The sequence below is a fragment of the Oryctolagus cuniculus genome, chromosome 4, assembly GCF_051225735.1.
Source record: "Oryctolagus cuniculus isolate XC-2025 breed Fujian yellow rabbit chromosome 4, ASM5122573v1, whole genome shotgun sequence".
In the NCBI taxonomy this organism is placed as follows: Eukaryota; Metazoa; Chordata; class Mammalia; order Lagomorpha; family Leporidae; genus Oryctolagus; species Oryctolagus cuniculus.
The window spans coordinates 89501797-89513861 of NC_142870.1; the positions used below are offsets into that span (position 1 = coordinate 89501797).

General features: G+C 38.6%; 1 protein-coding gene and 1 pseudogene across 1 annotated transcript in view; one reads left to right on the forward strand and one right to left on the reverse strand.

The window, feature by feature from the left end:
• Positions 1–12065, forward strand: part of P3H2 (prolyl 3-hydroxylase 2) — a 172068-nt gene that overhangs the window by 133720 nt on the left and 26283 nt on the right. The window contains exons 4-5 of the mRNA XM_002716510.6: positions 2603–2734; positions 11505–11647. Coding sequence (XP_002716556.3) covers positions 2603–2734; positions 11505–11647 — 275 coding nt within the window. The remainder of the gene's footprint in view (positions 1–2602; positions 2735–11504; positions 11648–12065) is intronic.
• LOC138849539 (U2 spliceosomal RNA) lies at positions 4260–4361 on the reverse strand (annotated as a pseudogene).

Below are 12065 nucleotides of genomic sequence, written 5' to 3' on the forward strand. Positions count from 1 at the left end.
GTTCCTTCTTTGGGAAAGGAGTGTTTTTAATGTTTTCCTGTTTAGGATGATCTTTACTGGGAGATCTCAGATACATTCATTTTGAGAGGAAATCTTTTAACTTTTCTGATTGAAGAAAGTATTTCTTTTGGAGTTTCATCAAATGGATTTTAAAATAATATGAGACATTTATTCAGTGACCCACTGTGGGCATTAACATGAACAAGATAAAGATTTCCACTTTTATAGAGTCAAGAGCTTTCATTTTCATTTTATGACTTTCTCTGTTTCATCGTCATAGCAATAAAAAAGTTTAATAGATACTGCTAGATTGCCTTCAAGAAGATATCAAAAGTATATGACACTATTTGTCACTCACTCTTTTACTTACTGTCTGTAACAGTTATCCAAAAATAGAACAGTGATAAGGAGTAAATTAGTTTAGTTTGTATCTCCTTAATTTTCAGGGATCACAGCATGTTTTTCACAGTTGATATTAGCCAAAAGGGTAAGTCTTGGGAATTTGAAACATACTCAATGTATTATGAAGAGAAAACTTTTAAAAGTACTCCCATGCAAATATCTTGGATCTCAAACTTATTAAAAACATGATGATTGCACTGTGACATTTGAAATAGAAAGCAGGCAGAGAATATAACCAATAAAAAGTGGCATGACAGCTCTCATTTGAATTTTTGTCTGGTTCAAATTGTCCTAAATTAGGATTAAAACTGGCATTTAAAATTCTGAATATATTAGAAAACCAGAATACTTGATTTTAGAATTAGAGGAGACAATAAACGCTGGAGAAAAGTACAGATGACTCCCAAATGAAGTTATTTTTATTAATTCTGCTGGATGAAGCCCTAAAGGATGTCATTCTGCTACTCTTATTTTGGTGCCATTTATATTTTGCTTTGAAAAACATTTTCATTCATATTGAGTTCTTTTTGGGTGTGTCTCTGACCTTTTCTTTTGGTTTGTCATTTGGAATTAGAAGAATGTGCCTTAGAAATTTGTCCCAGTGCTTTAGCAGCCAGCTGGGACACTGGTGTCCTTTATTATATGGCCTGGGTTCCAGAACTCCACTCCTGATTTCAGCTTCCTGTTAATGTGCACCCTGGAAAGCAGCAGGTAATGGCTCAAGTACCTGGATCCCTACCACCTCCATGGGAGCCCAGCAACAGTCTGGACCGGCCCTGACCATGGCAGGAATTTGAGGAATGAACCAGCAGATGGGAGCTTCCTCTCTCTCTCTCTCTCTCTCTCTCTCTCTCTCTCTGGCTCTCACTCTCGCTGTCATTCTCCCTCTCTAATAAGAAAAAAAAATTAATGAGGCATGTAAAGTTTCAGCTAAGTAGGAAAAAACAATTGAAGATTGTTTGTTGATTTTCTTCCTTCCTTCCTATTTATTTCAAGCATGCTAATCACATAAATAGAACTCATTCTTCCCTTCACAACCTCCAGTTGAGGTTAATAACAAGTAGACTTTAGGGATTCTATTGGCCGTGCTCTATAGGACTGAGTTAGCCAGATTACGAGAAACTGGCTCATTTTACCTCACACCAGAATATGCACATTTCCTCCCTGTTGTATTTTGGGTTCCCTCTGCAATGTCATCAAGATTCAAGCTGAATTTTGACTAAACAGAGAATCTTTTGAAAGAAGGCAGTTGTTGTAGGTTAAATTGTACAGCCATGAAGTCCAATGATTTTGTTGTCATCCTCAGGGGAACCTATTCAGCTCAAGCATGAATGAACCATTCTCTCTTCTCTGAGGCTCAGCCCCTCAGGCTTTCTCAGCTCATGCTTTGAGAACACAGAGCTAAGATGTGAAGGAAGCATGAAAATCCCTACACTTCAGGAGTCTCACCTTGTTTGCAAGCAAGAAAAGTGGAACTAGTAGAAAGGAGACCAGAGAAAGAAGAAAATGCTTTCTCAAGTTCTTTAGATTTTATCCTCCCCTTACTTCACAAGTCCCTGAATAAAAGTAGAAAATGCCATTACTAGAATATGAAATGTCCAGGTTATAGACTCATTTATAACTGGGTGGAACAAAGCCCTGATCAATAGATGAGAAGAAATAATGTTTTTATTTTCCCTTTAGGAAAATTTGGCCTGCAAATGTTATCTGGGAAAAAGAGCATTTTTGCTTGACTTCTCATAATATACTCTCCACATACATGGTGGTTCCTTTCTCTGATCTGTTTCCTAACATCTCCAGGATCTGAACTTTCAATCCTGATTCCAGTACACTTCAGACCATCTCAAATATCCAAAGAGAGGCCCCATCATTGTTAAATAAGAAAGACAATATTCAGCCGAGTATGGGTGGGGTGAAATGGTCTGTCACTTTCAGAGGGAGGAGAAAAGAGAGTGGATGGCCAGGGAAGACTGCAGCACAGAGAAAGGCCCCTGAGCCATAGGATTGGGAACTACTGTGTCTCATATTCTCCAGCAAAGAGGCCTTACTTGCTTGCCCTGTGAAAGTGTTTTCCATTCACAGGATAAGGATTACAATGACTTCTCTGAGTATTGTAAGGTCAGAAATGCCCTATGTAATTGTGGCTTTGAATAGAAATGTGGGTTTTCAAATGAAACATTGCTTGGGTCTTGTTTTCCAGATCACTACATGCAGGTGCTGGTTTGTCAGCATGAATGTGTGAGGGAACTTGCCACCCGCCCTGGCCGCCTCTCTCCAATCGAGAACTTTCTTCCTCTGCATTATGACTACCTGCAGTTTGCCTACTATCGAGGTAAAGTGTGGATCATCTGGGAAGTCCTTTGAAGGGGTTTCTGTTCACCATGACCGATATGTTGTCAACGTGTAGTCTTCTGCTTTCTTCACGCTACCATCAGATCTATGGAGTTTATATATTTTCTTTCTTATCTCTCATCACTGTAGTCAGAACAAGAAGAGCAGAAGGTGAAACACAGGCAGGTGAAGTGCAGAATTTAGTGCTGCAATCATTTCTTGAAAATTAGACTAGATTAACATTTTATATGATTTTTAAATTTAATTTTTTCAACTTAATTTCATTAGCTATATATATATATATATATATTCACATGATTAAAAGAAAAAACATTAAAAAACCTCTCTTCCCTGTCCCAAATACCCAGTTTAATGCTCTATAACCTGGTTTCTTATCTATCCTTCCAAAATTTAACATAGAAAGAACAAATGCATATGCACCCATTTATGTTCTCCTTTACACAGAAGATACCATATTTATTATTTGCACTACTCTGTACATCTTTTTACTTAAAAACATCAGAAAACACATTTGATAACATTCAACATCCCTTAATGATAAAAACCCTCCAAAAATTACGTATAGAAGGAGCATTCCTTAAAGTTAGAAAGGCTATATCTCACAAACCAACAGCCAATATCGTACTGAATGGGGAAAATCTGAAAACATTTCCCCTCAGATCTGGAACAAGATGAGGATGTCCACTTTCACCACTCTTATTCAATACAGTACTGGAAGTTTCATCAAGAGCAATTAGGGAGGAGAAAGAAACAAAGGACATCAAAATTGGAGTAGAGAAAGTCAAATTATCCATGTTTGCAGATGACACAATGGTATGATGGTATACATGGAAAAACCCTAAACACTTCGACAAAAAATTGTTACAATTGATAAACCAATTCAGTAAAGTTTCAGGTTATAATATAAAAAACAAACAGTTTTCATATGCTAATGATGAACTCACAGAAAGAGAAATCAATAAAGAAATCCCATTCGTGGGGCAGGTGCAATGGCACAGTGGGTTAAAGCCCTGGCTTTAAGTGCTGGCATCCCATATGGGCGCCGGTTTGAGTCCTGACTGCTCCTCTTCCGATCCAGCTTGCTGCTATGGCCTGGGAAAGCAGTGGAGGATGGCCCAAGTCCTTGGGCCCCTGTACCCACATGGGAGACTCAGAAGAAGCTCCTAGCTCCTGGCTTTGGATCAGCGCAGCTCTGGCCATTGTGGCCATCTGGGGAGTGAACCAACAGATGGAAGACCTCTCTCTGTCTCTACCTCTCTCTGTAACTCTGTCTTTCAAATAAATAAAATAAATATTTTGAAAAAAAGAAATCCCATTCATAATAACCACAAAAATCTCAAACACTTAGGAATAACTTTAACAAAGTTAGTGACAGATAATCTATAATAAAAATTATCAAACATTGATGAAAGAAGTCATCAAGGATGCAAAATTTTGGAGATATTCCTTGCTCATGGATTGGAAGAATCAATATCATCAAAATATCAGTACTACTTAAAGCAATTAACAGATTCAATGCAATTCCTATCAAAATACCAATGGCATTCTTTACAGAGTTAGAAAAAATAATCCTACACTTGATCTTAGCCAAAAGGCTGAGAAGCAATAGAAAAAATAATCCTAAAATTCACATGGAGTCACAAAAGACTCTGAATAGCCAAAGCGATCCTGAGCAAGAAAAAATGAGCTGGAAACATCACAATAACTGATGTTGAAGTATACTACAATACTGTATAGTAATTAAAATAACTTTGTACCAGTGTAACAACTAATACATAGATCAATGTAACAGAATAAAGAGCCCAGAAATTAACTCACATACATCCAGCCAACTGAATCTTGACAAAAGTACTCAGACTATTCAGTGGAGTAAGGATAATCTCTTCACAAATGGTGTTGGCAAAATTGGATATATGTATGTAGAAGAATGAAAATTAGATCCATACACCTAACCATAAACAGAAATCAATTCAAGATGGATCAAATACATAAATTATAACCTGAGACTTAATGTAGGGAAGACAGTCAAAGGCATTGGTGTAGGGGGTGACTTCTCTGCCAAGACTATATTGAATATCAATCATGAGAGTGGGCATCCTTGTCTGGTTCTAGATCTTGGTAGGAATGCTTCCAACTTTTCCCAATTCAATAGGATACTGGCCATTGGTTAATCACAAACTGCCTTGATTGGGTAGGTATAATAATTTTATATTTTCTTTCTTCACTCAGCAGAGCTTTTTTTCAATTATTTAAATGAGAATCACTTTTTTTCATCAGTATGTAAATTCTTTCTTGCTTTTTGTCCATGTTTTGTCCATGTTCTTGCTATTTGCCCATGTTATTCTCTCTGTGCTCAATAAAGTAGTTACTAGTAAGCTTTGTAAATTATTACTTTGGTTTAATTTTATCAGATGAATACTTTAAAATTTTTTTCATGTTATATGTATTTTTCTGAAATCAAATTAAATATGTATTGACTCAAGAAAAAATAAATAAAAATTAAAAACAGGTAAAATGAAAATGAATGCTTCCAACTTTTCTCCATTCAATACAATGCTGGCCGTGGTTTTGTCACAAATTGCCTTAAGGAATTGTGTTGAAGAATGTTCCCTTGATTCTCAATTTGCTTAAGGTTTTCATCATGAAAGGCTATTGCATTTGATCAAATGCTTTTTCCACATTTATTGAGATAATCATATGGGTTTTGTTTTTCAGTTTGTTAATGTGATGTATCACATTGATAGATTTGCCAATGTTGAGCCAACCCTGCATACCAGGGATAAATACTGCTTGGTCCAGGTGAAGGATTTTTCTGTTATGTTGTTGGATTCGATTGGCTAGTATTTTCTTGAGAACTTTTGTGTCTATGTTCATCATTGAAGTTGGTCCACAGTGCTCTTTCTCTGTCGTGTCTCCCTTTCAATTGTTTTGAATAGCTTGAGAAGAATTGGAGTTAGCTCTTCTTTAAATGTCTGGTAGAATTCAGCAGTGAAGCTGTCCAGTCCTGGGCTTGTCTTTGTTGAGAGTATATTTGTTACTGATTCCTCCTTCTTGGTTATTGATCTGCTTAGGTTTTCTATGTCTTCATGACTCAATTTTGACAGGGTATATGTGTCCAGAATTCTCTCCACTTTTTCAAGATTTCCTGATTCATTGGTAAACAGTCTTTGTGGTAAATCCTGATGATTTTTATTTTATTTCTGTGGTATCTGTTGTTACATTTCCTTTTTCATCTCTGATTTTATTGATTTGAGTCTTCTCCCCCTTTTTTGGCTAGTTAGGTCAATGGTATATCAATTTTGTTTATTTTTTCAAAAAAAACAGCTCTTTGTTTCAGTGATATTTTGTATTTTTTGTTTTTATTTTGTTTATTTCTTCTCTAATTTTAATTATGTATTTTCTCCTATTAATTTTGAGTTTAGTTTGTTGCTGTTTTTGTAGGTCCTTGAGATGCATTGATAGTTCACTTATTTGGTACCTTTCTAATTTCTTAATATAGGTACCAACTGCTATAAACTTACCTCTAAACACTGATTTTGCTGTTTTCTGTAAGTTTTGATAATGTTGTATTGCCATCTTCAATTTTTTTAAGATTTATTTATTTATTTGAAAGTCAGAGTTACACAGAGAGAGGAGAGGCAGAGAGAGAGAGAGAGAGAGGTCTTCAATCCGCTGGTTCACTCCGCAATTGGCTGCAACAGCCAGAGCTGCACCAATTTGAAGCCAGGAGCTAGCAGCTTCTTCCAGGTCTCCCATGTGCATGCAGGGGCCCAAGGGTTTGGGCATCGTCCAGTGCTTTCCTGAGACACAGCAGAGAGCTGGATTGGAAGTGGAGCAGCTGGGATTGGCCAGCACCCACATGGGATGCCAGCACTACAGGTGGTGGCTTTACCTGCTATGCCACAGCACCTGCCCTTGTGTCTTCATTTGTTTTCTGAAATTCATTTCACTTTTGATTTCTTCTATGACACACTCAGGAGCATGTTGTTCAGTCTCCATGTGTTTGTATATGTTCTAGAGATTCTTGAGTTGTTGATTTCCAGCTTCATCCAGTTGTGGTCAGAGAAGATGTATGGTATGTTTCAGGTTTTTTTTTTTTTAATTTGCTGAGACTTCCTTTATGGCCTACCATGTGGTGTGTCCTAGGGAAAGTTCCATGCACTGCTGAGAATATGTATTCTGCAACTGTAGAATGAAAAGTTCTGTAGATATCCATTAGGTCCATTTGGCCCATTGTGTTGATTAACTCTGTTATTTCCTTGCTGATTTTCTGTGTGGTTGATCTGTTAATTGTTGAAAGTGGGTATTGAAGTCCCCCATTACTATTATATTGGAGTCTATGTCTCCCTTTAGATCTAATAGCCTTTCTTTTAAACAGCCAGGAGCTCTGTAATTCAGTGCATATATGCTTATTATCATCACATCTTCCTGTTGAATCGATACCTTAATCATTACATAGTGACCTTCTTTGTCTCTTTTAACAGTTTGTGTGTTAAAGTCTATTTTCTCTGATAATATGATGGCTACACTAGCTCTTTTTTGGCTTCCATTATCATAGACTATCTTTGTCTATCCTTTCACTTTCAGTCTGCCTGTATCTTTGTTGGTGAGATGTGTTTCTTGTAGGCAGAAAATAGATGAGTCTTGTTTTTTAATCCATTCAACCAGTCTGTACCTTTTAACTCGAGAGTTGAGGCCATTTACATTCAAATTTACCATTGATAAGTTACAACCTGGCCCTGCCATTTTCCCATAAATATTCCTAATGTTTACTTTGGATTTCCTTTGTACTTTTGCTGGGAGATTTTCTGCCTTCACCTTCTTTCATAGTGATGACCATATTTCTGTGTTTCTGTCTGTAAATGAATTCTTCATTTATAATACCTCATTTTGATTTATCTTTAAAATCTCAATTTCATGAGAAAAAAATTTCATTCATGTCATGTATTGATTTCTTTAATTCATGAATTTGCTTCTGATTACTTCTGAGTAATCCTACAATTTTTTTTTTTTTTTTGAATTCTGATTCTGGCATTTCTCCAATCTTTTCATCTTCACATTCTAGTATTGAAGTGTTGTTGTGTGCCTTTTTCGGGTGCCATGTTGTATTCCTAATTCTTGTTTCTTGAATTTCTGCATCCATTTTTAGGCCTTTGTAGAGATACTTGGTTTTGCTTTTTTTCTTTTTTTATTTTTTTCCCTTCTGATGACTTTTATCTTTGGATTACACCTCTGTGGTTTAGTGGAGTGTCTGCTGTTTCAGTGAATGACCACAGGTGTGTGCTGGGTGTGACCACAGAACTCTGGTCAGTGCTCCAGGGTGAGGTGAGTGTCCAAGGTGACACCAAAGTTGGGCATGGTAGATTTCCTATTTTTTTTTTTAATCAGAGAGGAAGGTTTGAGCAGCTCTGTTGGCATTGTCTCACCATCACCTCCTCTTCTTCAAGTCAACCAGTGCCCAGGCACTGGCCCCTTTGGGTACAATATTTATCCATGCTGCTTCAAGAACCACACAAAGTATCTGTGCAATCTTTAGTGTGATCATGCATCCCATAGCAATGACCCACCTCAAGCATCAGGGTGCCCTGAGCGTGTGGAGCTGCCCACAGTGACTGCCCAGAGACCAGTCACACCCTGCACCCTCCCACATAGCCACAATGTTTCCACAGTCTCAGCACAGAAGGCTCCCAGAGTTGCAAAGTGCCGAAGAGCCACTGTGCCCTGCCAGTCTGTCCTGCAGACAGAGAGGCAGAGACACTCTCAGAGCCAGCTACCTGTGGGTACTCTGCCCAGTCAGCCTGAGCCTCAGAGCCTGTGACATACTGGGAGGCTGGGGACAACTCACAGTCTTATGTTGGTACCCGGCCCCTATCAGTCCTACCAACCAGACTCAGGCATATCCTCTTGGCTGGTTGCTGGGTGCATGGACACAAGATGGTACAGCTATTAAGTATGTCCAAAATGGTGCCCACCCTCTCTCAGCTAGTTGCAGGGCACCATTGTCAGGGGGTCAGGGAGAGAGAAACATGCCTCTTTTTTTTCCTCTAGGTTGGCAGGTATACTGTCCCCCATAGGGCTCCAGGCCAGACTCACGGCAGGCTCTTCCTGCAAATTTATCAACAGTGGCTTGGGCTGCTGTGGTCTGGTCTCACCTTACTTTCCAAAGCTGGTGCTGAGGCTCTCAGCTACTAGGGTCCTGGTCATGTGCATCCACACCCTCCATGTAGCTCCACACTGTCCCTCTAACTTTCAAGGAGTTTCCACTGCAGTTTTCTCCCTAACTCTTCCCTGAGATTGCACTCTCTCCGCTGATTCAACTTTTCTAACAATACATAAAGGTCTGGTTCATTTTTTAATTTTGCATATAATTTCACTATTATGCCTCATTTCATATTTATCCTTACTGATGGGCAATTGTATTGTTTGCAATATTTTTCTATTCATTCACCATTCAAATAAAAATTCTACAAATGTCATTTCAAATCTAGACACAAATATCTGTTGGATAAATATATTAAAAATGATTGCTTAGTAAAATGTTTTATTCATTTTTAATTTTGATTTTTTTGTTTATTTGAAAGACAGAAATAGACATACAAAGGTCCCGCATCTGCCTACAACAGCTGGAGCTGAGCCAGGCAGAAGCCAGAACCTGGAATCAGTCTGGGTCTTGTATAGTTGGCAGGGGCTCAAGTATTTGAATACCACCTGTTGTATCTCAGGGTGATTATTAGCAGGAAAGCTGGAATTGGAAGCACAGCTGGGACTCAAATCCAGACGCTCAGGGGTGCAAATGTTTCAGGTGACATCATAACTGCTTCATCAAACATTTGTTCTTTCTTTGTAATTTTGATAGATGTTGCCAAATTTTCCTCTACATGAAATATATTTCTGTTGCTCAACAGAATATATTTCCAATTTTTATATATTCCCAATCTTTTAGGTGAAAATTAATATTTCAATGTAGTTTCCCTTTCCACTTATATTTTTGATAGAGAGAGAAATTGAACATCTTTTCTCATGTTTAAAAGCAATTAGTAAAATCTTAGATATGTTGTCTAACGTCTTCATTATACTTCATCTTGGAGCATGTCACTTAGCTTGGTATTAGGTCATAATTACTGGTTCATTGTTTTCTTTATTCCTCACTAGCCCCAGCATCATGTTGTCTTGTATAAAGTTCAGTGGTGAACAGCATGTTTCCATGTTAAATTAATAAGTGTAAGAAAATATCTCAAGCAAATACCTTAAAGATACTTTGGAAAATCCTCCCCTTCACAAAAGCAGGATATTACTCATTATCCTGGAGTTGATGGCATAAGAAGTCATTTGCTTAAGTCCTGAGCATTGAATGCAAAAAACTTAGGAGAGTTGCCTTTATCAAACTTATTACAAACCCAGAGTCGTCTCTGTATATATGTGTGTGTGTGTGTGTGTATGTGTTTATGTGTCTGGGGGATTCTTTTAAACAGACATTGAATGTTGTGGCCATGTACAAACAAGATATACAGCATTTCAAAATTCCTCTTGGGGGCTGGCTCTGTGGCACAGTGGGTTAATGCCCTGGCCTGAAGCGCTGACATCCCATGTGGGCACTGGTTCGAGGCCCGGCTGCTCCACTTCCAATCCAGCTCTCTGCTTTGGCCTGGGAAAGCAGTAGAAGATGGCTCAGGTCCTTGGGTCCCCGCACCCATGTGAGGGACCCAGAAGAAGCTCCTAGCTCCTGGCTTCCGATCGACACAGCTCCGGCCGTTGTGGCCAACAGGGGAGTGAACCATCCGATGAAAGACATCTCTTTCTCTCTCTGCCTCTCCTCTCTTTGTGTAACCCTGACTTGCAAATAAATAAATAAATCTTTTTTAAAAAAGAAACAATTCTTCTTATAGTAGGTAAATATTGCTACATTGAAGCACTCGTTGTTGAAATATCCTTGCTCCTGCTCTCTAGTAGCTTGCTGCTGTTGGAGTTGTTGGAGTTGTGTTGTAAGGGGACGGAGGAGGTCTTCCACAGCAAAAGTACTTTAAGTAAGTACTTACATCACAGCACCAGTTGACCACAGCAAGAAGAAATAACCTTTGAAAATCACTTGTATCACTCACACATCAGATGATGCAGTCATTGTAGAAGATCACCATCAGGATGTTTAGTTATTCCAAACCAGTACAAAAATCATAATTAACTCCTACAGTCCTATTGTTTATCTATATTAACTAAGTTGCCAATAAACTTCTTCAGGCAGAAATTTTCAATAGAAAATTTTTATAGTTTATCCAAAACGTCTAGTGTCAAAGCGGACTGAAAGGAATCCCTTTTGGAAACCTGAAATCATGTACTTTTATCTGTGACTGTTTGTTCTTAATCTGCTCATTCAATTTTCAAAGGCAGAGAGAGGAGAGAGAGAGAGAGAGATCGAGAGAGAGATCTTCCATCTGCTAGTTCACTCCCTAAATGGCCACAAAGACCCGGAGCTGAGTCCATCTGAAGTCAAGAGCCAGGAGCTTCTTCCAGGTCTCCCACATGAGCTCAGGGGCCCAAGGACATGAGCCATCCTCTACTCCTATCCCAGGCCATAGAAGAGAGCTAGAACAGAAGAGGAGCAACTGGGACTAGAACCGGCACTCATATGGGATGCTGGCGCTTAAGGCCAGGGCTTTTACCCACTGTGCCACAGTGCAGGCTCTATAAATAAAATATTTAAAAAAAAAAATCCTTTGGGCTGACTCTAATGTTACAACTGCTTGGTCTTCCAGTCGGTGAATATGTGAAAGCCTTGGAGTGTGCCAAGGCCTATCTTCTGTTCCATCCAGATGATGAGGATGTCCTCGACAACGTAGATTACTACGAGAGTCTGTTAGATGACGACCTTGACCCAGAATCTATTGAAGCCAGAGAGGTGAGACCAGTGTTCTGAGAAGAAGCTTTTCATGTACTGGAGAGAGTGATAAAAACATAGCACTGCTCGTAACAATTTCTAACAATTTTGTGAAGGTTTTGGAACTCAATTCTTTCAAACTTTGATTATTATTTTTGCTAGAAGCGTATTATTCTCATATTTGCTAGCTTGTAAAAAGCAGTAAATGGGGACATTTTCTGAAGCTCTGAATATTTCTTTTAACTGATTTGTCATGTAATGAAAAATATTTCCATGTTATCACCACTGATCTATCTCACCCCTATTATGTAAATATAAATTTTTCTCTTTCTTTCACCCTCTCTCCTTCCTTCCTTCCTTCCCACTTCCTCCCTCCCTCCTCCCTCCCTCTTTCCCTCCCTTCTTTCCCTTCCTCCCTCAATCTCTTCTTGCCTTTCTG